This window comes from Pteropus vampyrus, unplaced genomic scaffold (genome assembly GCF_000151845.1).
Source record: "Pteropus vampyrus isolate Shadow unplaced genomic scaffold, Pvam_2.0 Scaffold95, whole genome shotgun sequence".
Taxonomy (NCBI): Eukaryota; Metazoa; Chordata; class Mammalia; order Chiroptera; family Pteropodidae; genus Pteropus; species Pteropus vampyrus.
In genome coordinates this window covers 947371-968006 of record NW_011888876.1, presented here as the reverse complement: position 1 = coordinate 968006, position 20636 = coordinate 947371, and the positions used below count along the sequence as shown (strand labels likewise).

General features: G+C 56.3%; 2 protein-coding genes and 1 pseudogene across 7 annotated transcripts in view; 2 read left to right on the top strand and 1 right to left on the bottom strand.

Annotated features, from left to right (window-relative positions):
• The window catches only part of MIGA2 (mitoguardin 2), a 42788-nt gene that overhangs the window by 16773 nt on the left and 5379 nt on the right, over window positions 1–20636 (top strand). For 2 of the 6 annotated variants that reach the window (XM_023532981.1, XM_011364141.2), the window contains 5 exons: window positions 1359–1457; window positions 1764–1898; window positions 2679–2732; window positions 3524–3640; window positions 3973–6086. In XM_023532981.1, the coding sequence (XP_023388749.1) occupies window positions 1359–1457; window positions 1764–1898; window positions 2679–2732; window positions 3524–3640; window positions 3973–4179 (612 nt within the window). In that variant the 3' untranslated portion in view covers window positions 4180–6086. Of the gene's footprint in view, window positions 1–1358; window positions 1458–1763; window positions 1899–2357; window positions 2476–2678; window positions 2733–2933; window positions 3013–3523; window positions 3641–3972; window positions 6087–8287; window positions 8299–20636 lie in introns of those variants that run through there. The other 4 variants (XR_002781328.1, XR_896100.2, XM_011364140.2 and 1 more) reach the window with 4 other exon arrangements.
• On the top strand, window positions 8995–18163 carry DOLPP1 (dolichyldiphosphatase 1). The gene is made up of 8 exons (XM_011364139.2): window positions 8995–9118; window positions 12731–12831; window positions 13073–13157; window positions 13252–13351; window positions 13581–13679; window positions 14212–14340; window positions 14818–14907; window positions 16696–18163. The coding sequence occupies exons 1-8, from the start codon at window positions 9043–9045 to the stop codon at window positions 16730–16732; spliced, it is 717 nt and encodes a 238-aa protein (XP_011362441.1). The 5' UTR covers window positions 8995–9042; the 3' UTR covers window positions 16733–18163.
• LOC111742508 lies at window positions 20169–20287 on the bottom strand (annotated as a pseudogene).

The following is a 20636-nucleotide window of genomic DNA, read 5'->3' as shown; positions in this document are numbered from 1 at the left end:
CAATGGTTCTAAAACTCACCTCTGACCTCGTCACCCAACTGCTGGAAACCCTCCCGCGCTCCCGCCGCCCTCGGCGTGAAGGTTCGGTGGCCTGCCACTTTGCGCACTTTGTCCCGTCCAGACTGAAGGGCTCTGGGCTTCTGGTGTACACCACACTTGCTCCCCGATCGGGTCCTTGCGTGTGCTGGTTCCTCTGCACAGTAATTCTTTGTCATTAGCCACTTTGTGATAAGATATACATATAGGAGACTGCGAAGTGTGTCCATGGGGTTTAGTGGGTGAAAAGATGAACCGCTGTGAACCTGGCACTCAGGTTAGAAAGCGAAACATACACCAGTGTCTGGAGGCTCCCCCTCCTTCCCCCTCTGCCTTGGTCACCCATCTTCTGAGTCCTCGCCAGCCAGCTCTTTCCCTAGGAGGGTTTCACCTGACTTGTCCCCTGGGGCCCAAGTCCTTGTGCTCACCCCACCCGGAGTGGCCCCATCACCCCGCATCCTGCTTGTGGGTTGCCTCGTCCTCATTGCTCAGTGAGCCCAACCCCACCCTGTTTACATTTCGGCGGACGTTCGCCCAGTGCCTCCTGCACCTGTGGTTCTGTGTAAATGGCATTGACCTGTCTGTGCTGTTCTGTGTCAGTTCATGCTGCCCGACTCTTGGGCACATCATTGATCTTCCGAAACCTCAGCGTTCCTATCCATTAAGAGAGCATAATGTTGGAATGTCCCTCATAGGATCGTGTGAATTCAGTGAGTTGATCTATATTCTATATTAAACAGTTCCTGGCACGTACCAGCTTTCCATGTCCACAAACGCACATCCACACCTGCAGATAATGCCCAGCTAAAAGTCACAGTCTCGGAGTGAAGAGTTCATCCTATGTGCTGACAGTCTTGGTACCCGCAGCAGCAGCAGCCTTATGCCCAATGTATTGCTGGGATCCAAGCACTGGGCTCATTGTATTATGTGCATGAGCTCATTGACTCCCCCAGAAGAGCCCTATGAGAGCGGGGCTGGAGCTTCTCCTATTTCTCCAGTGAGGCTCGAGGTCATGGAGATTTGGGTCTTTGCTGCCTGACTCAACCTCCTATCTTCACCCATCGTTCCAAAGTGAGCTCAGGTGTAGCATGTGTGTGTCTCTTGGAAGCAATGGCCGCTCAGGAATGAGCTGGTCTGAGACATTGTTGGGTACCTGGTGTTGGATCTGTCCTGGAAACACCCTGGTCTCTATGGCTGCTGCTCAGGGATAGGCCCTTCCTTGGCATGTCCCGCATCCATGGGCTACCTGTCCCTGTGGATCTAGTCCATCTGGGTCTTGAGGCCTCTCCCATGACCAGAAGAGGCTGTACTTGTCCCTATAGAGCCCCAAAGGCTTCCTGGAGAGCTATGAGGAGATGCTGAGCTATGCCCTACGGCCGGAGACCTGGGCCACCACGCGGCTGGAGCTGGAGGGCCGTGGGGTGAGTTGGTCTGTGCTAAACACCTGAGATCCTTGAGCAGAGAGGGGGTGTCTGTGCCGAGCTCTGCCTCGATTCCGAGGGTCTGAGGTGGATGGCTCCATCACTGCTGCCCCCCCGCCCCCCGTTCCTGCCCATCCCCAGGCCCAGGCTGTGAGGGGGACAGCCCCAGCCGCACCCTGTGTCTGCTCACTCCTGTGTTCCTGCCAGGCCCCCGCATGCCCTTGCCCCCGCTGGCCCCAGTCTTCCCATCTGGACAGTGGTCCTGTGGCTCGCGCAGGCCGGGCTCAGAGCAGCTGCCTCTCGCAGGTGGTGTGCATGAGCTTCTTCGACATCGTGCTGGACTTCATCCTCATGGATGCCTTCGAGGACCTGGAGAGCCCGCCGGCCTCGGTGCTCGCTGTCCTGAGGAACCGCTGGCTATCGGACAGCTTCAAGGAGACGGTGGGTGGCCGCCCCGCTCCCAGCACTCACTGACACGACCCCACGCGTGGCCTGGACCCCGCGCCCTCCCTCCCTGGCCTTGGGCACCGAGGCCGGGCTCCCCACCCATGAGGCAGCAGTCGCCCTGCTGGGCAGGCCTCCCTCCCCTCTGCAGGGCCCGGGCAGACCTGCCTCTGCCCTGGAGGGGGCCCCATTGCTCTCGGGACCCCTTTAGAGCCGGTGTGCTGTGCATTTTCCTTCCATGCTGTGGTTTCGCTTCTACTCGCTCTGTGCTGTTGTTAATTCTATTAAATTTTAACGCATCCTGTGAAATCAAGTTAAAATATAGAAAGAGAAGAGGAACAAGAGAGCATTGAGCTCGGGGCCCCTGCAGGGCAGCCATGCCACTCAGGCGGCTGTGCTGGGTGGCAGGTGGGTGGCGTGGAGAGGGCTGGGCTGGTCTTCACAGGCAGTTTCCAGGCGATCATCGTGGATCCCACAACCACTGAATGAGGTGGAGTGCTGGCCCACGGCCATTGTACAGAGCAGGAAACTGAGGCCCACAGATGTTCAGTGGCTAGTCCAGGGGCCCACAGGAGTAAGTGTTCGAGTCGGGATTCAAATTTAGGGGTGTCTGATTCTAGTCATGGGGAGAGAAACTGCAGAGCTCAGGCACCAAGCCTCGTATTCCTCCTGAGGGTGGGGTGACCTGGGGGGAAGGGCTTGGTCCCGGGCTAGGGCATGGGCAGGGGCTGCCCAGCCTGTTATTCCGGCACCCATTGGGTCTCATCTTTGATTTAGGCCCTGGCCACTGCTTGCTGGTCGGTTCTCAAAGCCAAGAGGAGGTTGCTGATGGTGAGTGACCTGAATGGGCCCCTGGGGAGTGCCCTTCGGGGACTCTGGGCATGGTGCCCCACTCAGCGGCCCCTTCATTTGGGATGCGCTGGCTCCTGGTCTGGGGGCAGGCAAGGCAGGGGTGAGTGGAGGGATGGGGCTCGTGCAGGGAGGCCTTGCTGAGACCCCAGGCCCAGCTGCACCTTTTGGCCCCTGTCACAGCATTGGTCACCTGTCCTGCCAGTAACTTTCCCTTGACCAGGAGAACCTTCATCTCCCCCTGCAGAGCCCAGCACAGAGTAAGCCATCAGGAACCATCAAAGGGATTCGAAGAGAGGAAAGGGCATTCTCGGGGGGGAGGAAGGGCAGAGCCAAAGGCGTGGCAGCTGGCTTGGTAGAGGCGTCTGGGTGAGGGCAGGGTGCCCCTGGGAGCAGGCAGAGCGGCCTTCCTCCGCCTTTGGGCTGCAGTGATCTGTGCTCCGGGCAGCGCTGGCTGCACTTAGCTGGGCTGCGATCCATCTTTCCCATTGCAAGTCAGGCTCTGCTGTCCAGCTGACACCAGCTCCCGCCGCCACGCACTCCAGATACTTCCTGTGCTGAGCCCGCCGCAGCCCCTCCTAGTGCAGTCCTCACAGCAGCCCCGTTACCCCGTTACCCCGTTCTGCAGAGGTGAAAATAGGGCCTTCCCTAGTCACTTGCCCGCGGGCGCCTAGCAAGAATGTGAACCAGCCAAGCCTCCCTCTAAAGCCTTGCTCTTAAGATGACCCCAGGGCATTCCTGGGGACCCAGCCTCAGCCTTGCTGCCCCCACAGGTGCCCGATGGCTTCATCTCCCACTTCTACTCCGTATCGGAGCATGTTAGCCCTGTCCTGGCCTTCGGCTTCCTCGGACCCAAGCCCCAGCTCGCTGAAGTCTGTGCTTTCTTCAAGGTAAGCAGAGAGCGTGTGACCGCTGCTGCCACCTGTGCCCTGCCCCGGCCCCTGGGATTGGAGCCTGGGGAGGTCCCAGGAGTGGAACAAGGGTCTGGGCTGCTCCCCGAGAAAGGGCCGGCTGGGGGTCCTGGAGAGAGCTTGTGCTGCCCTTTCCACCGGGAGCCTGGCCCAGTGGGTCCGAGGAAGTCCTGGGAGGGCCAGAGCCGGAAGATGGAAGACGCTTGATTGGGGTCCCAGTGGTCAAGGGGAGGGCTGTGGATGGGTGGTCTGGAGGCCATCAGTGCGGGACAGGGGCTCGGCCCAGGCTCCACGCCAGCCCTGTCCCCCAGCACCAGATCGTGCAGTACCTGAGGGACATGTTCAACCTGGACAACGTACGCTACACCTCGGTGCCCGCTCTGGCGGACGATGTCCTGCAGCTGTCCCGGCGCCGCAGCGAGATCCTGCTCGGCTACCTGGGGACGCCGGTGGCCAGCAGCATCGGCCTGAATGGTGTGCTGCCCCAAGACAGTGGACCCCCAGAAGAGCTGCAGTAGTGGCGGCCGCAGGCTGAGGGGGGTGGCCGCTGGGGACTCAGCCACGTGGACGATGGCAGAGAGCAGGCGCCTGCTTCCTCCTTCGGGGTGGCAACGAAGGGCCTCGACGTCTTTGGCCATCAGCAGCAGCAGAGCCCAGGCCATGGTGGCTAAGGGCAGTTGCCCCTGACCTTGCCCCTCCATCATCTGGGAATACCCAAGACTTGGGGGCAAACTTCTTTGGAGAGAGATGGAGCCCCTAGGGGCCCACCTATCTGCCCTCAGGGGAAGCAGGGACTAGACCGGTGGCCAGTGGGGCCTGAGGGAGAGGAAAGGGGGTGGAGAGAGAGAGAGAGAGAGAGAGAGAGAGAGTGCGCGCGCGCGCGCGAATGTAGAGATGTTTGAGAATTGGGACAGGCAGAGCTGGGATGCCCTGGGTGTGGGACCCCAAAAACCTCCCACCACCCCAGGGCCACTGATGAGCAGGGCTGGTGGAAGTGAAAGATGGGGGTATCAGGACTCTGTGATGAAGGTCACCAGTGCCCCAAGCTAGAAGGAACCTGGGCTGGACGGTCTCAAAATCCAGGCATCTGGCTGTCTAGTCCTGACGACCCCTCGCCCCAGCCACCGCCCTAGAGAGTCAGCAGCTCTAGAGAAGGAGGGCGGGGGCCTCAGAGCGGGGCCGGGCACCTTGGTGGGCAGCAGCGGGTGGGACGGAAGAGGGCCGGCTTTCCTTGTGCTTGCATCTGCGCAGGGACTGGGCCGTTGACACACCTGAGCACCAGACCAGGACGCTGTCCTCTGACAGTCCCTCTCCCTGCCAAAGACTGTCATTTCTCCTCCCACTTCTGCCACCACCCAAAGACAGAGGAGGTGGGGCTCCCACCTCCCACCCACCCCCTTCTGTGAGCCCGGGCTCCCTGCGTGGTGCTAGGCATTGAGCTGCAGGCTCTGACCAGGGGTCACCTCAGCCCTGTCATCTGTGCTGCTGTTGGCCGCAGCCCCAGGAGTGAGGGGCCCAGGGACCACGTTGGAGAGGTCAGAGGGCACATGTGGCTGGACCAGCTCCGCAGCCTTCACCAGGAGAAGAAACTGCCCAGCACTTAGCCTTCAACTGGATGCACAAATGTTCTTGAGCCGTGCAGCTGTGTGGAGCCAGCCTTCCCGCTGGTCCTGCAGATGGAGGCCATCAGTAATTGTCCCCACGTCATGTGTCCCCATGTCTACAGGGCTATAGGCCCTGTAGACTCACTTCTCTTATGGTGTTTTCACCTGAGCTGGGATATTTTATTTATTGCTTTAACACTTTATTTTGAGGTTCTGCTCCTGTCCAGGTTTAGAGGCCTGCGAAAGAAAGAAACTTCTCTTGGTTCTCCATTCTCTAGATTTGGGGGACTGGCTCCTCAGGCTGAGATCCCTCTCCCTTGAATGACTAAGGGGTCCCAGGAGTGGAGTGATCTTACCCATTTGGGGATGGAGGGAGAGGGGAGATGGGAGAGGAAGCTGCTGGGCAAGGCCTATTATATGTGAGCCCACGCCTCCCGGTGTCTCCCCGCCTCCTCCCCAGACTGGAGGATGGCTGTGCACTAACCTTGGTTCTGGCTCGAAACCCACCTCTCTGAAGTCAAAGTCAAGGTCCATGCACTGCCTGAAGACTCCTGGGAGGGAAGGACCTGGGGTGGCCCTCCTCCATCCCGACATTCCGTTCATTGCACTTACCCTGCGCTGTGAATGTAATCTTGGGCCTGGGCCCCAGCCCACTCTGATTTGCTCCCAAATCACACAGAAGTGGCATTTTCATTTTGTCTTTGTTTACACATCCATGCACTGCCTCTGGCACTTGATCGGTTGCAGCTTCTAACTTTTGATGGTAGAGCGTGTGTGCATCAACTTCAAGTCAAATAAATGACTTAAAGAATTTCCTTCCACGTTGCCATGCTGCTGGGTACATGTGTGGCCGTTTACTTCCCGGGCCAGAGCTGGGGATCCACTTTTTGGGGTGTGGTTGGTGGAGGTTCCAGGAGGGTAAAAGTTGAGGGCGACCTGGAGGGGGCTGTGAGTCACTTGGGGCCACTTGGCCGCCTGGCAGGGTCCATGTGGCCCTAGGCAGTGGAGGGAGGAGGAGGAGGAGAGGCCTGTGAAATGCTTAAGGGTACAGATGTGGGTGGGTGTCCTGGGTGTGGATCAGCTCAGGTAGTATCCAGGTGAGGTTGCTTCCTTCTGAGCCTCAGTGTCCACATCTGTAAGATGCAGGTGTTGGACTAGGCCGGAAGTGTAGCCTCAGAGTCAGTCACTAAATAAATGCCTGAGCTCGTGAGAGCCAAAGTGAGGGGCTGGGACAAGTGGGAACAGCAGATCTGAGCCTGCCGGATCTCTGAATGTTTTCACAGTTGGACAGTGCAAGGTTTATTTGAAAGGTACTTCTAAAAAAACTTCACTTTGAAAATTTTCAAATGTAAAGAAAAGTTTAAAAGAAAACCATATAAAGAATATATCCATAAAACCAACACCTCGAGTGTTGCCTTTTCTTTTTAACATGTACTTCACCCCTAAACACTTGAATAAATAAGCAGGTCTTAAACATAAGGTAGTTCATTGGTGTGGAGGAGTCTCACAAACAATGTTAGTGAAAGCCGCATGCAAAAAGTACATACTGTAGGATACTTATAGAAATTACAAATCAGACCAAGCTAATATATGGTATTAAATGTTGGTCACCCTGGAATAGATGGGGTGTCGGGGGCTCCTGGGGCCCTGATTCTTGATCTAGGGGCTGCTTACACAGGTGTGCTTTGTTTGTGAAACTTCATCAAGCCGTACACATCTGGTTTCTGGAATTTCCCATATGAATGTTATATTGCAAAGATTTTTAAAAGCGCAACCAAACCAATGAACCAACCAACCGACCGACCGACCAACCAACCAATTCATCCTTCAGAGCTCTTGTCTATCCTCGCCACTAATAATGGCCCTTAAAGTTTTGGGTGGCCAGGTCCCCCACTCCCCCAGGACCTCACCCCTCACTCTTTCCCATTTCATCCAGCCACACTCCTGCCTCGAGACCTTTGCTTATGCTGTTCCCTCTGCCAGGAAAACCCTACCCTGGATAACTCCCTCTTTTTCTGTGTAGTTCAAAACTACCTTGAACATGCTCCCTGAGGCAAGAGGACTATTAAATCAGACCTGGGGTTCAGGGGCTGTGCTTCTCCAAGCCTGTTTGCTCATCAGTGAAATGGCTGCTAACCGGGGAGGGAGGGGCAATGCAGCCAGACCCAGATGGCTGCCTGGTCCCAGGGGACTATTCTGGGAAACTCGCAGCCCACTCCTCACACCTGCTTCTCAGAAGCTAATAATGGCAGTGTCTGAGGTAGCTGAGGGCAGGTGACAAGGAAATGGGGCCAGCTGACCCAGCCCAGCCCAGCCCAGGCTGGGCCGGGTGGGGAGCTGAGCACAACTGAGTGGGGGCAGGGGCCCTCCTGGCTCACTGGTGTGCTCTGAGTCACCATCATCCCCTTGCCCTCTCAGCTGAGACCACGGGTCTGGCTCCAGCTGTCCTGCAATCTCACGGAGCAAGACATTCTGCTCAGTGAGATTCCCTGATTTATTTTCACTTCTCCTAAGCATGTCATTTATCAGGCTCCTGTTCTAGGTCTGGCCTGGGCCAGGCTCAAGTACATAACAGGCCCTGTCTTCACGGTGCCTTGGGCTCCTCCAGGCATGGTTGGAATCATTTGTAATAGAACCCCCGGAACTCATGAGAATGCAGACTCTGAGGCTCCAACCCAGACCTACTGAATCAACCCAGACCCCAGTGGGATCCAGAAATCTGACCAGCTGATTTGGTGCGCATGACATCAAAGAACCAATTCTTACTGGGAGAGATAGACAAGGAGCTGACTGCAGTCCAGGGGTCATTGCTGAGGTAGGAGAGGGGATGTAACTGTGGGGGCCCAATGGAGGTCCTCACCTGGCCAGAGAAACCTCTAAGTGAGAATAGACACCTGAGCAGACTTGGCCAGGCAAAGTGAGGCAGGAGGGGTGATGTATTCCAAGCAGTGGAACAGCATTGTGCAAAGGGCACTGGGCACTTTACCTGGTAATTCAATTTAGCCTGAGAGAGTGAGGGTAGGAAAGAGACAGGTGGGTGGGAAGGTGTGGCTGTGTAACAGGTCTACTGAGGAATGTTTTGGGAAAACTGAGGTATAGGTGGTAAACCGACTTCTTGTTTAAAATGTTCCCAGGATGCCTCGTTAAACAGCATAAATGTGATGGAATCAATAAATCTTTGTTAACTCAATGAAAAGAGTCTTTCTTAACTTCAATTAAGCTTCCACTCTTATCATCCGAAATAAGTCCCCTCCGGTTCTTTGGCTTCAGTTTACTCATAACGAAAAGTGAGTGGGTTCAGACCCCGCCGTGCCAAGTTTGCCTCCCCGTCTCGAGTATGCGCTCCAACTCGAGGCAGGCTCCGGCAATCGGGGAAGACTTCACTAGGTGCAGGTCCCAAACAAACCAAAGCTCCCACCAAAGTTCAACACGCCTCCTAAGCTAACGCCTGATTGGTCTGCCCTGCCTACACTGCGAGCCGTTCTCACCTTCTGATTGGCTGTGCAGTGCTGAAACCCTCCTCTTCTACGATTGGCTAGAAAAATACCTACGCTCGCCCCGGATTGGGTGCCGGTTTTGCCGGCTCGCAAGCTCTTAGGGGCTCCGCTCTCTGATTCGCCGAGCGGGCCAGCCCAACGGCCTGTACGCTGAATGGCCGCGCCGCTACCTGTATCGGCCTTCGATTGGATAAGCGGCGCCTCCTTGGCGTGATAGGTCAGGACCACCGCCCCCTTAGCTTTCCATTGGCTGCCCGGCCAAGCCCGGTCTCCGGGTAAGATGGCAGCGGACGGTCAGTGCTCGCTCCCCGCTTCATGGCGGCCGGTGACCCTCACCCACGTCGAATATCCAGCAGGTAAAAGGCGGCCCCGGCTCCGAGGACGCCTTCCCGGGGCTGGACTCTCAGTCCTGGGTGTCTGGGCCCGTGCGAGCCCGCGGAAGGGACGCCGGGGGATCGGGGTGGGAACTGTCAAACAGTGAGCCATGGAGGGGCTCGGCCGGCGCGCGCGCCGCGCAGGCGCAGTAGTGCGGCGATGAGCTGGGCGAAATTGTGAGCGGCTCGCTCGCGCACTCTGCGGCTGCGCCGCCAGGGCGCTCCCCTGGGTCCCGGGGCTTGAGTGGGCTGTAATAAGGTGGGGGATCTGTATGAGGCGGGAAAAGATTACTGGCCTGGACCTGGGCCCTTCTTCTCCGCCCTTCCCGGAGCCAGAGAGGCCTGACTCCCTCCTGGCGTGCAGGGAGTGCCTGTTTCCTTCTAACAGTGCTTTTGGGATGCCCGTAAGAGAATGAGCTCCTCGTTGCTGAGAATGTGCAAACCGAGGCCGGTCAGCTGTTCGTTGTTTGAGTACTTCTGGTATGCCATGCCCTGTGCAGGGCACTGTTCCACAACAGAGGGGAACGGATGAGGGGCAGGCACCCCCAGGATCTTGACTTCTGGAGCCTGCCATTGGATACATATCTGGAAGCGCAGAGTTTTCCAGCTGGGAGGTCCTTTAGTTACCGTTCTGGAGGCGGTTTAGTAGAGCGGTGCAGAGTTTGGGCCTCCGGTGCCTGGGTTCAAATTCAGGCTTAGGCCTTGTGCAAGTGACTTCACCTGTCTGTACCCCAATCACTTCATTTCTGAAGTGGGACTAATCACAGTGCCTTCCTTCTAGTGGTGGTGTGAGAATCAAATAACAGGGAGTGTGAGAAATGCTGAGTGCAATGCCTGGCATACAGCGTTCAGTAAATAACTGCAGTTAATATCCTATCTTCCTAGGACCCTCTCAAGCCCACCCCACCCTCCCTTGGTAGGATGGTTGAGTGTCACGTGAGCCCCTCATTGAGCCTCCGTTGCCCTGGGAAGGGCCTGCTCATGCTGCTCTTTTGGGCGGAGATGTGAGAACCTGGCCCTGCTGAGGGCCCCAGGGCTGGATGCCAGGGAACTTTGACCCTGGATGTTCTGAGTTATACTGGGAATGGGGTGGCCCTGCCAGGTGCTGGGCCCCACCTGCCTGCCTGCCCACCATCCGTCCATCCGTTAATTCAGCCGGTATCCATTCAGTGCCTCCTGAGTGCTAGGCCCTGAGCTGGCTCTGGGTTTAAAATGGCGAACAGGCTGATAAATTCCTGAAGTCCTGGATTGCGAAAAAATCCTACTTTACAGGAGGGAAACCAAGGCCGGGAGAAGGGAAGGGACTTGGCGAAGGCCTCAGCACCCTCATGACTTCCCCTCCCTGGCCTCAGAGTGCCTTCTCTGAGTGCTCTCAGTCTAACAAGCGAAAAGAAGGAACCTGGCAGTTGTGAGCAGCATGGCGCAGGCTGTGATGAGGGACCCTTTGCAGGGACCGTGGGTGCCCAGAGGAGGGACCTGCCTGAGCCTGGGGGCGTCCCATGAGATCTAGCTCCCTGTTAACTCTTCTTGGGCCCCCTGTACTCCTCCTTCATACCCCTCATCACACTGATCCTTGCTTCCTTTATCTATTCTCCATTTACTATCGTTTTTGAGCCCTGTTAAGTGCCAGGCACTGGACTGAACTTGGGAGATTGAGTGGGGTGTAAAGAAACCCCATCCCTGCTCTCTTGGGACATGTAGGGGGAGAGAGACACAGCCCGGTATCTGCACTAACAAGCAAATCATGAATGATGTCCAGTTACAGATTCCTCCACCAGACTGAGAGCTCTGCAGTGGCAGGAATGTGTCTTTTTTCTGCCACAGTGGCGGGTACTTAATTTATGTTGAGTTAACTCAGACAGCATCCCAGGTGGGGGAAATGGTGTGTGCAAAGGTCCAGAAATAGGACAGAGCACGGTGCATTCAGGAAACTAGAATTCTGTCCCAGAACAGGAGCAGTGCCTGAGAGGGGGCGGGGCTAGGACTGCTCAGTGAGCTGGGCTGAGGTGGGACTTATCCCAGGGGCCGAGGGAGCCGTGGAGAGGCTTGGAGCAGAGTGGTGAGGCCAGAGTCGCAGACAGCATCTGCAGGAAGGTCCCAGGCTAGCACCAGGTGAGCGACAGGCCATGAAGATGGCCAAAGGTTTGGGGGCACCAGCTACCCCTTGATGTCCCAGCGCCCTGGGCATCAGCTACGCAGCTGAGAGACCCAGAATCTCAGGGCTGGAAGGGGCCGGGCCATTGTGTGGGTGAGGAGGCAGAGGCCCAGAAAAGGCAAGGGCCTCACCCAGTGTCACCCAGCCGGCCTGTGGCAACACTAGCACTTGAACTTAGGTCGATGGCCTATTCTCCCAGGCCAGCTCCAAAAGCTCTACCCTGGGTAGGTGTGGGTGAGGCCAGGTGTGTGCCCATCTTTTCAGCCAGGAATCTGGGCTCAGCCCTGTGTGGGCACCATCGCTGCTGCCTGTGTGAGGCCAGGCTGGTGGTGTGGGCCATTTCTCACGCTGGGTTCTCCCAACCTCTAGGTGAGCAGAGCCCTCAACATGGAAGTGTCCTGGGTACCGGGGACTGAACTGGGTGTCACACAGGCCCCGTATCATTAAAGCTCACACAGCCGTAGGAGGTGGGTACTAATATCCCCATTTTACAGGCAAGAGAGCTGAGGCTCAGGGAGGTGGAGTCTTGGCCTGAAGTCACACAGCCAAAAAGTGCTGGTGCAGGAACTGAACCGTGCCCTCTGACCCCAGAGTGGCCAGGTAGCTGCTCTGTCTTGAATGGTGAGGGTGGTCTTGGTACTTGGCATCAGCCCCGCCCTTGAGCAAGGGGGAAAGTGGCTCTCGTCTCTCGGCCACAATGCCCTCATCTCCGAAGAGGGGCTGGCAGTCTTCACACTGCCTCCCTCCCTGGCCTGCTAGGAGCGTAAAAATCAGGTAGTCAATAGGTAGCCAATTTCTTTCCAATAGAGAAGCGGTGAGAAGCAGTGGGCGGCCATATCGGGCAACACAGCCTCCTCACCACCCCTGGCCTTGGTCCTCGTTGGAGTCTACAATGTAGACTCAAGTCTGTGTGGTAGCCAGAGAATACCAGCTTCCCCTGGAGGCCCAGGGTTCAGCAGGGGCAGCCTCAGGTCAGTACTATGTTCCAGAGGCACCCATGTGCCTGCCAGGCTGCCCCCTGGAACAGGGTCCAGCCTCTGGGGTCAGACCAAGCTGGGTTCAAATTCCTGCTCCGACAGGCCCACGCTGGAGACTTGGATTTTAGTCCAGCTCCCACCTCCTTCTGGCTGCATGACTTTGGGCAAGTCACACAACCCCTGTGGGACTCAGTTTCTTCATGTATAGAATGGGAACTATGAAGGCACCTGCTTAAAACTCATGATCTGTGAAGTTCAGTGCTTAGTGAATAGACACTGGCACATCTTGCCTGCGACTGAGCTGCTGTGGGCCGCTGGTAGACTGAGGGGCCCACACCTACCTGGCCCTGCCCTCTAGGCCCTGCCGGGACCCCCTTTGTGGCCCTATTTGACTTGCAGGGGGCTGGTCCCTCTTCTGATGCTTGTGCTGTGTCATCATCCCATTCTCTCTGTCTCGCCCAGGTGATCTCTCTGGCCACCTCCTTGCCTACCTGAGCCTCAGCCCCATATTCATCATTGTTGGTTTTGTGACCCTCATCATATTCAAGCGGGAGCTGCACACGGTGAGTGAGTCTGTCCCCCTCACTGCTCCCGGGTGCCCCTACCCCAGGGAGAGGGCTGTACCATTTCATCCCAGGTGCTTCGCCTCCCCTTCCGTGCCTCCTTTTCTTGAGGAGCCTCCTGGCTGGTTCCACGTTGTTTACCAGTTGGGCTGGGAGGTTCAGTCGGAGATCACAGTCTTTGGGGCTGGGCCGTGGCCAGCAGGCACACAGAGGCCCCGCTGACCACACATCTTCCCGGCAGATCTCATTCCTCGGGGGCCTGGCACTGAACGAGGGGGTCAACTGGCTGATCAAACACGTCATCCAGGAGCCGCGGCCCTGTGGAGGTAGGGTCCGGGCCTCGGGTCTGGGGCTCTCCCAGGTCGGGGTGTCCCTGGGAGGCCTGCATTCTCCCCTCGTGCCCTGTTCTCTCTCCCCCAGGTCCCCACACGGCAGTGGGCGCCAAGTACGGGATGCCCTCCAGTCATTCCCAGTTTATGTGGTTTTTTTCCGTCTACTCCTTCCTTTTTCTGTATTTAAGGTGAGCTTCTGCCCTGGCTGGAGTGGCCCTGAGCTGGCCTAGTCCAGGTTCCACCAGGGACTCACTGCGAGCCCTTTGGATGCCCTTTGGGGCTTGGCCTCTCTGAGGGTGGGAGTAGCTGCATCTAGGGCAGAAGGCGCCCAGGGAGTGAACAGTGGGGCCAGAGGCTGCTTGGGAGGCTTGGGCTCCCAGCTGCAGGCTGAGGCCTCTGACGGGCCTGTCTTCCCAGAATGCACCAAACGAACAACGCCAGGTTCCTGGACTTGCTGTGGAGGCACGTGCTCTCCCTGGGTCTCCTCACCGTGGCCTTTCTAGTCTCCTACAGCAGGTATGCAGGGCGAGAGGACCCTACCCCACAGCCTGCTCACTGGGTCTTGCTGGATTCTTGGTCCCTGTTGGATCCCACTGTGGACCCGAGTCCCAGAGCCTGTAGGGCAGGGCTGGGAAAGGGGTCCTACAGGCCTCTTGTTTTAAAGGGTCAGGACTCCACTGCCCCTTCCAGCTTCGTCCTTGCTCTCTCCTCCTGGCTGAGCCCAAGGTTCTGGGGACACCTCCACACATCAGCCATCTGTTCCCAGCATCCTAGAGGTGCTCTTTGCAGACAAACTCAGAGTTCAAGGGCTGGACAGAAAGGAGGCAAGTCCCAGCTGTGAGCCATGTTTTCATTTTGAGTTGGGAGAGCCACTATCGAGGTCCAACTCTCCTTTCTTCCGAAAACAGATCTGAGGCTCTGTGTTCATAGGAGTTTGTACCTATCTGTGGGTGCACACGTGTCCCTGGGAAGCTGGTACTTGGGCATGGAGGCTCGTGCAAGCCTGTCTCTGGCTGGCTCTCATGAACTTCCCCTGTTCTTGGCCCAGAGTCTACCTGCTTTACCACACCTGGAGCCAGGTACTCTATGGGGGCATCGCTGGAAGCCTCATGGCCATCGCCTGGTTCGCCTTCACCCAGGAGGTCCTCACCCCACTGTTCCCCAGGATAGCAGCCTGGTAATTGCTTCCTGCCCCTGTTGCTATCCCTCCCGCCTTCCCAGGCACCAGTTTCCCTCCTGTGGGAGGGGCCAGGGCTCCTGACTCCAGCCTTGGTCTCCCTGTGTGGCCCTAGTGTCCAGGCTGCTGGTGGGCATTAGGCTGCAGACCCCACTTGCCTGGCATCCACCTCCCCCAGCGTTTCCTTGGGCCCAGAAGCCAAGGTGTCATCCTCTGTCCTCATCTAGACTCTCAGGGACTTAGAAAGCAGCCTAAGTCCTGTTGGGCTGTGTGTACTGTGGGGCAGTGCCCCTGCCTGAATGTCACACAAGTGACACATCTGGGTCTCAGTCGCTCTGGGGTTATAGGCCAGGCAAAGATTGAGCGGGGGGCGGGAGGGGGTGCACTGCTGGCCCTAGGCACTGATGGGGGCGTCTAGCTTGATGACAGGATCATCCCCTGATGTGGTCCTGGGGTTCTGGGTGTCTGTCTCTCCAGGCCTATTTCTGAATTCTTCCTAATCCGGGACACAAGCCTCATTCCCAATGTACTCTGGTTTGAGTATACGGTGACCCGGGCAGAAGCCAGGTGAGTTGAACAATCACTGGGGCCTGGCTCAGTGAGGCACAGCCCCAGGGCAGCCACTGCCCTCATTTTTGGAGGGTCCCCCAAGAGCCAGGTATTTGCCTAAGCACTTGTCTTGCGTCTTCCCCTGAACCCCATTTTACAGATGAGAAAACTGAGGCTCCAAGATGACAGGAGGAGTCACCTGACCGATGACTTACAGACCGTGGGTGGGGGAGCTGGGCTAGGAACCCTGGCTGTCTGGCCCAGAGCCAAAGAGCTGGGCAGCCGAGATTCTCAGGGCGCCTTTGCGTGGCCATCCCTTAGGCTGTTTAGTAGGTAAACCGAGGTGCAGTTGTACAGCAAGTTGGTGCAAAACTGGGCTTTGGAGTCTGCTGACTCAGCTCTCCCTCCCCACTTATCCCAAATCCAGGGTGGGGTGCCAGCGGGGGTGGGGAAGGCGCGGCTCCTCCCCAGCTTCAGAAGAGAGGTTTCCCCAAGGCGCCATTAGAGGGACCGTGGAGCCGGGCCAGGGCGACGCGTTGCAGCAGGCAGGAGATGTGTCTAGTGCATCATGGTCCAAATTATCGTAACGAGCTTAAGGGTAAAGCACTGGATCCATGAGGATTTGAGGGGGTTAGGGCGGCAATCCCATTACTGGAGGAAAGGCCCCAGCTGGCCCAGGCTCTCCACCTGGCACCCTGAGTGGCCCTGCCCGGCCATATCCCGCCTCTCTTGGTCCTGTCCCACCTGGTCCCGTCCCGCCTAGTCTCACCCCAGCTGGCTGGCCGCCCCCTACCTTCATTTACCAAAGTATCCACGCGTACCCACTCTGTGCTAGGCTGTGTGCTGGGGCGGGCACAGAGTGAGACAGCCATGGCAGTCAGCGAAGACACGAGGAATAAGTCACCTGCCTGTGTGATGAGTGCCCTGGGCTTGAGAGCTCGTGACAGGAACGTGATGTTGGGGTGGAGTTGTCGGGCCCGCTGCCCAGGGGAGACAGATGAGAGGGGAGAAAGCACGGGCCTGTTGAAGTTGGGGTTTGGCAGGAAGGTGCCGTCAGCAGAGGGAACAGCATGCTCAGAGCTTCTGAGGCAGGAGGAAACTCGGCGAGTCCACCCAACCGAGGCCAGAGGCTGGAGTCCAGGGAGCAAGGGGGTGGCGTGAGAGAAGGCAGGAGCCACATCACACTGGAGCTGTGGGCACAGTTAGGTCTCTGAATTTTAACTGGGACTCTAGAATGCCCCATTCCCCCTTCTGAGCCTCTGCCAGCCCCTCTAGAAAATGGGATTGTCCCACCTTCCCTGAGACTCCTGGGCCTATCACTGATGTAGCCACACCCCAAAGCCAGGTGCTCAAATCCCTTCCATAACCTCTATCAGTTCCACCTTTGCTTACATACGTCCTAGGTGGAGAACTCACTACCTTACTGTCTGTTTTGGTCAATAATAACAGAACCCTGCTTGTGCTGGCTTATCTGTAAAGGGGAGCTCCCCATAATTAGTTGGACTCCAGCCAGGCCCTTTTTGCCTCTGTCCTCACATCCCGGCCCCACCCCCACCCCAGTCTCCCGGCTCTGTTCCTGACTCCAGAGCTGAGACATCAGAGATGCAGGTGAGCTAGAGATAGACCCTTGTTAGGCCCCACGTCCCAGGTATCAGGGCATTGGCCTGGCTTGAGTCAGTCACTGGGGCCACTGGGGGTGGGCATTCACCCATTTCGATAGGACTATGGGTAGGGAGGGGACAGCTAAGGAAATGGGTCACTGAAGGCCAGGAGTCCCCTAATTTGACCCCCACCCCCATTTTGCAGGAACAGACAACGCAAGCTGGGGACGAAACTGCAGTGACTGGTGAGCGTGGCTGGGTCCAGCCTCCAGATCTGGCCTGCGTGAAGCCTTGCAGGATGGACGGAATGACAGACAGAAGGATGAAGCAGAGACCTCTATAGACCCAAGTCACCAAGTGGAGCCTTTTTTTTTCTTATTTTAATTTTAATGAACAAGGTGGACCAAAGGGCCAAGCCAGCCCCTCAACCAGGACCCTGGAGGGCCTGCCGCCAGGGGTCACACGGCCGGAGACCCTCGCTGTGCTGCTCCTAGCCCCCGGTCGGGCGGAAAGTGCCCTTGGTGTGGGCGCTGGGGTGTGGGGTAGAGGAGGAGGGCTTGCACCTCTGGTCACGGGGCCAGGAAATCCAGGTGGCATGAAAAATATACACTATTTATTTTTTGGTTTTGTCAAAAGCAGCTGGGATTTGGGAGATGGGGTTGGGAGAGCCTTCTCTGCGTTGGCTGCCCCAGGTACAGATGGGCCCAGGTCAGTTTCCCAGGCCCTTTGCCCTGAGCCCAGGGGGCAGACTGCCTCTCCTTGGGTCTGAGAGGTGGCCTGGGGGTCCAGGAGAGGGGAGCACCTCTGTGCCCTCCCTGCCACCATTGCCATTCCAGAACCTCGTTCAGTGTTTCCTCGTCTGGGGGCCGGGGCCCAGAGAGAGCGCGCATCCGGCGGCTGCTGTCCTTGTGTCCTAACCCCCGTCCCCACCCTGCACCACAAGGGCTTTCTCTGGTCCCCTGTCCCCAAGACAGCGGTCCCTCTCTGACAAAAGAGCCTGCACATGTGGGTGAGCAAACCCAGGTTGTTTACAGCTCTTTCCTGTCCTGCCATCCAGCAGTTAGTCCTCATCTCCATGCGAACAAAACGCAAAGGAACGGGAGCCAGTGAGGGGTGGGGCAGTGGGCGCCCCCTGCCCGCCCCTCCCTCTGTGCGCTCTGAACATTCCTTGTCCGTCCGACCCCCTCCGAGAGGCTGGGAACCCACTTGGGGTCACCGTTGAGCCTGTGTCTGGGGCGTGGGTCACAGGTCCCCAACTGTCCAGGTCAGGGAATGACAGCCCCTCTGAAAGGGCCTCGATCTCTAAGTCGCTCTAAAAATGGAGTTGTGGAATAGACATGCTTCCAGCTCTTGGAAGTTTCTAGAACTGACCCAGGCTGTTTGGGACCTCCTCACCCCCCTCTTTCCTTTGTGGAGGTTCCCAGTCTGCTGCTGAAGCACAATATTTTGGTGCTTTCTTTTCTCATTTGTTAAAGACAGTGTCCAAAAGCCATTCCAGATGCCAGGACCAGGGGCCTATTTATGGGGAAGGTTGGTCAGTCCCCACATTTTCTTCCCCTTCCCTTCTTATTTTTAACTTTTTGCCTGAGACAAGCCAAGTGTGAGGTGGTTTGATTTAAGAAAAATCAATGAAATTGTTTACTATTGTTTTAAAATAAAACCTTGAACTCTGATAGCTTGAGCACACGTTGACTGAGCTCATGAGAGGCGGTTGGGGGCAGCTGCGGGGACACGGGACATGTAGAGCAAGGATATGGTTAAGACCATAGAGATCATAAGCATCTCTGAGGCATCTAGTTCCTTCCAGCCCCCAAAGCCACAGTTTGAGTGGCCTGTGTGACATTTCCCACCAGAGCCTGAGGAGACCCCACTGCCACGCGGAGTGAGGAGGTTCCCCCATTTTCAGACCCAGTCTGCCTCCCCGTGTGGTCCTGGCCAGCTCTGGTTCAGCTCTCAGTAAGCCTGGTTCTTCCTCCATGTGACAGTCCTGGAGGACTGGGGACAGCCAGCGTGCCCTTCCTCAGCCTCTGCCGGGATAAACACCTCCAGTTTTTAATTCAATATTTCTTGAGCACGTGCATGAGTGAGGATCTCGCTTTGGAAAAAATAATGCAAACTGAGCTGGGTTTTTGGAGACCTTGTGGGAGTGTGTTAAGTTGACCCCGAGGGCTGGCCAAGGTGGGGAGTCTAATCTTTGATTCACTGAGCTAAGAACTGCTACACCGTAGGGTGAGGGGGTCAGAAGTAATCCTGTCCTCACGTGAGCTTGAGGCTGGGTTAGGGCCCCCAGCAATCCACAGAACCTTGACATTCAGTTAAGGTGACCTCACCCCAGGGTGAGGCAGAAACAAACATCTCTGGAGGAAGGAGCCTACATCCTAGACTTCAATTACTTGTATGAATAGTTTTTAAATTACAATGAACAGAATGTGGATAAAGATGGCCAGGTACAGAGGCGATGACAGCGTGATGGAGAACTATCAGTAAACAGTGGGAACAAACCCGCAGATACCTCAGGTGCCGGAATGATCAGGCACAGACTGTAAATTTTATGTTTTAAAGATGTAAAAGACACACTTGAAAATATCTGCAGAGAATGGGAAACTGTAAGGTGAACCCTGGCAGATTTTAAAAAGAATCAACAGAAAATTCCAATAGCTGAAAAACGAGCTCAACAGGTAGGTTTCCTAGCAGCCTGAACACGGTTAGTAAACCAGAGGGGAGGGCAGAAGGAGTCTGCGTGGAGGGAGGGAGGGGCTGCCCGGTGAGCCCTGGCTATTCCCTGGGTCCCCGGTAAACTCACTGCTTTCACCCCAGTTGACACCTGTCCCCACCCACCACCCACCTTCAGGTAGCCCAGCTCCTCCTTTTCCTGTTCAGTTGGTCTCCAAGCCTTGCTCACTCTGCCTCCTAAGTGTCTTTGAAATGTCCACCTCTCTCTGCCTCCCCGTCCACTCTGTGGGCCCACCCCCGCTCCCCCCAGTCCCTGCCTGGAGGCTGCAGGGTCTCCCCACAGGCTTCCCTCCTCTCCATCATCAGCCCCTTACTACCACTTCCTCAGCATCTTCCTAAACACCCTCCATGTCTCAGATAAAAGCCCAAGTCTTTAACGGGGCGTTTGCGTAGGCCTGTGAGGTCTGGCCCTCCGCCTCCGCCGTTGGCCAGCCGGCCACTGCCCTTTTCCCAGGAAGAGAGCCAAAGTTCAGTTCACGCTAACCTGGATAGACAAAATTAGGGGATCTAGTAAAAGCTGAGTCATCTTTAGTTCATTAGTTTATTACGTGTTTAAATTTCAAATAACGTATTGCACAAAATATATGAATTTAGAATCGTTCTTTTTCACTCATATCTTTAAAAAAAAAAATTAAGTTCTTCATCTGCATCATTGGCATCAGGATCTGGTTGCCCCAGGGGCCATCTCTGGGTCAGCTGACCAAATTCCCCTGGGTCCACTGGCTAAGCGGTTATGGATACAACAGCACTTTCTGGATTTCATGCACAATTCGGTCACTGGAATTTCTGTCCCAAGCCACAAGTGCCCATTGGCATAACATCCAGAACAGTGGATTTTATTTTTTTTTTAATTTAATTTTTCTTTAGGCAAGGCAACTCTTTGACTTCACGGATTGCAAGGACCTTGTCAGCTTACAATCTCTTATTTTTTTTTTTAATTTTTTACGTGTACAGCACCGGGTCTTCCTAGGTGGTCTCCCATCCAAGTACTAACCAGGCCCGACCCTGCTGAGCTTCCGAGATCAGACAGGATTGGGCTTGTTCAGGGTGGCATGGCCATAGACCCAGACAGTGGACTTTAAAAATCAGTCCCGTAGGTGTGTAACCTCAGCACTTATCTCCTGTGTGTCCAGAGACCTTTAAAGCACCTGCCTGTCCCACATCCAGCACTTCAAAGTGTGAGGTCACAGGTCACGACCTCAGGAGTAATTACTAAATGTCATTGTTTCTCTGCCTTTTCTTTCCCTCTCCGCATTCCATCCACCACTGACTGGGGTTATTGTAGGTGTCAAAGTGCCCTCCCCAACAGCGCTTTGTGGCTCTCAACTGCTGAGCGGGCCTTCGTTGGAGGCCTGTGACAACTGAAAGGCAATGGATGTCCTCACTTATGGAGTGTTTTGGGGAAAATCCTGC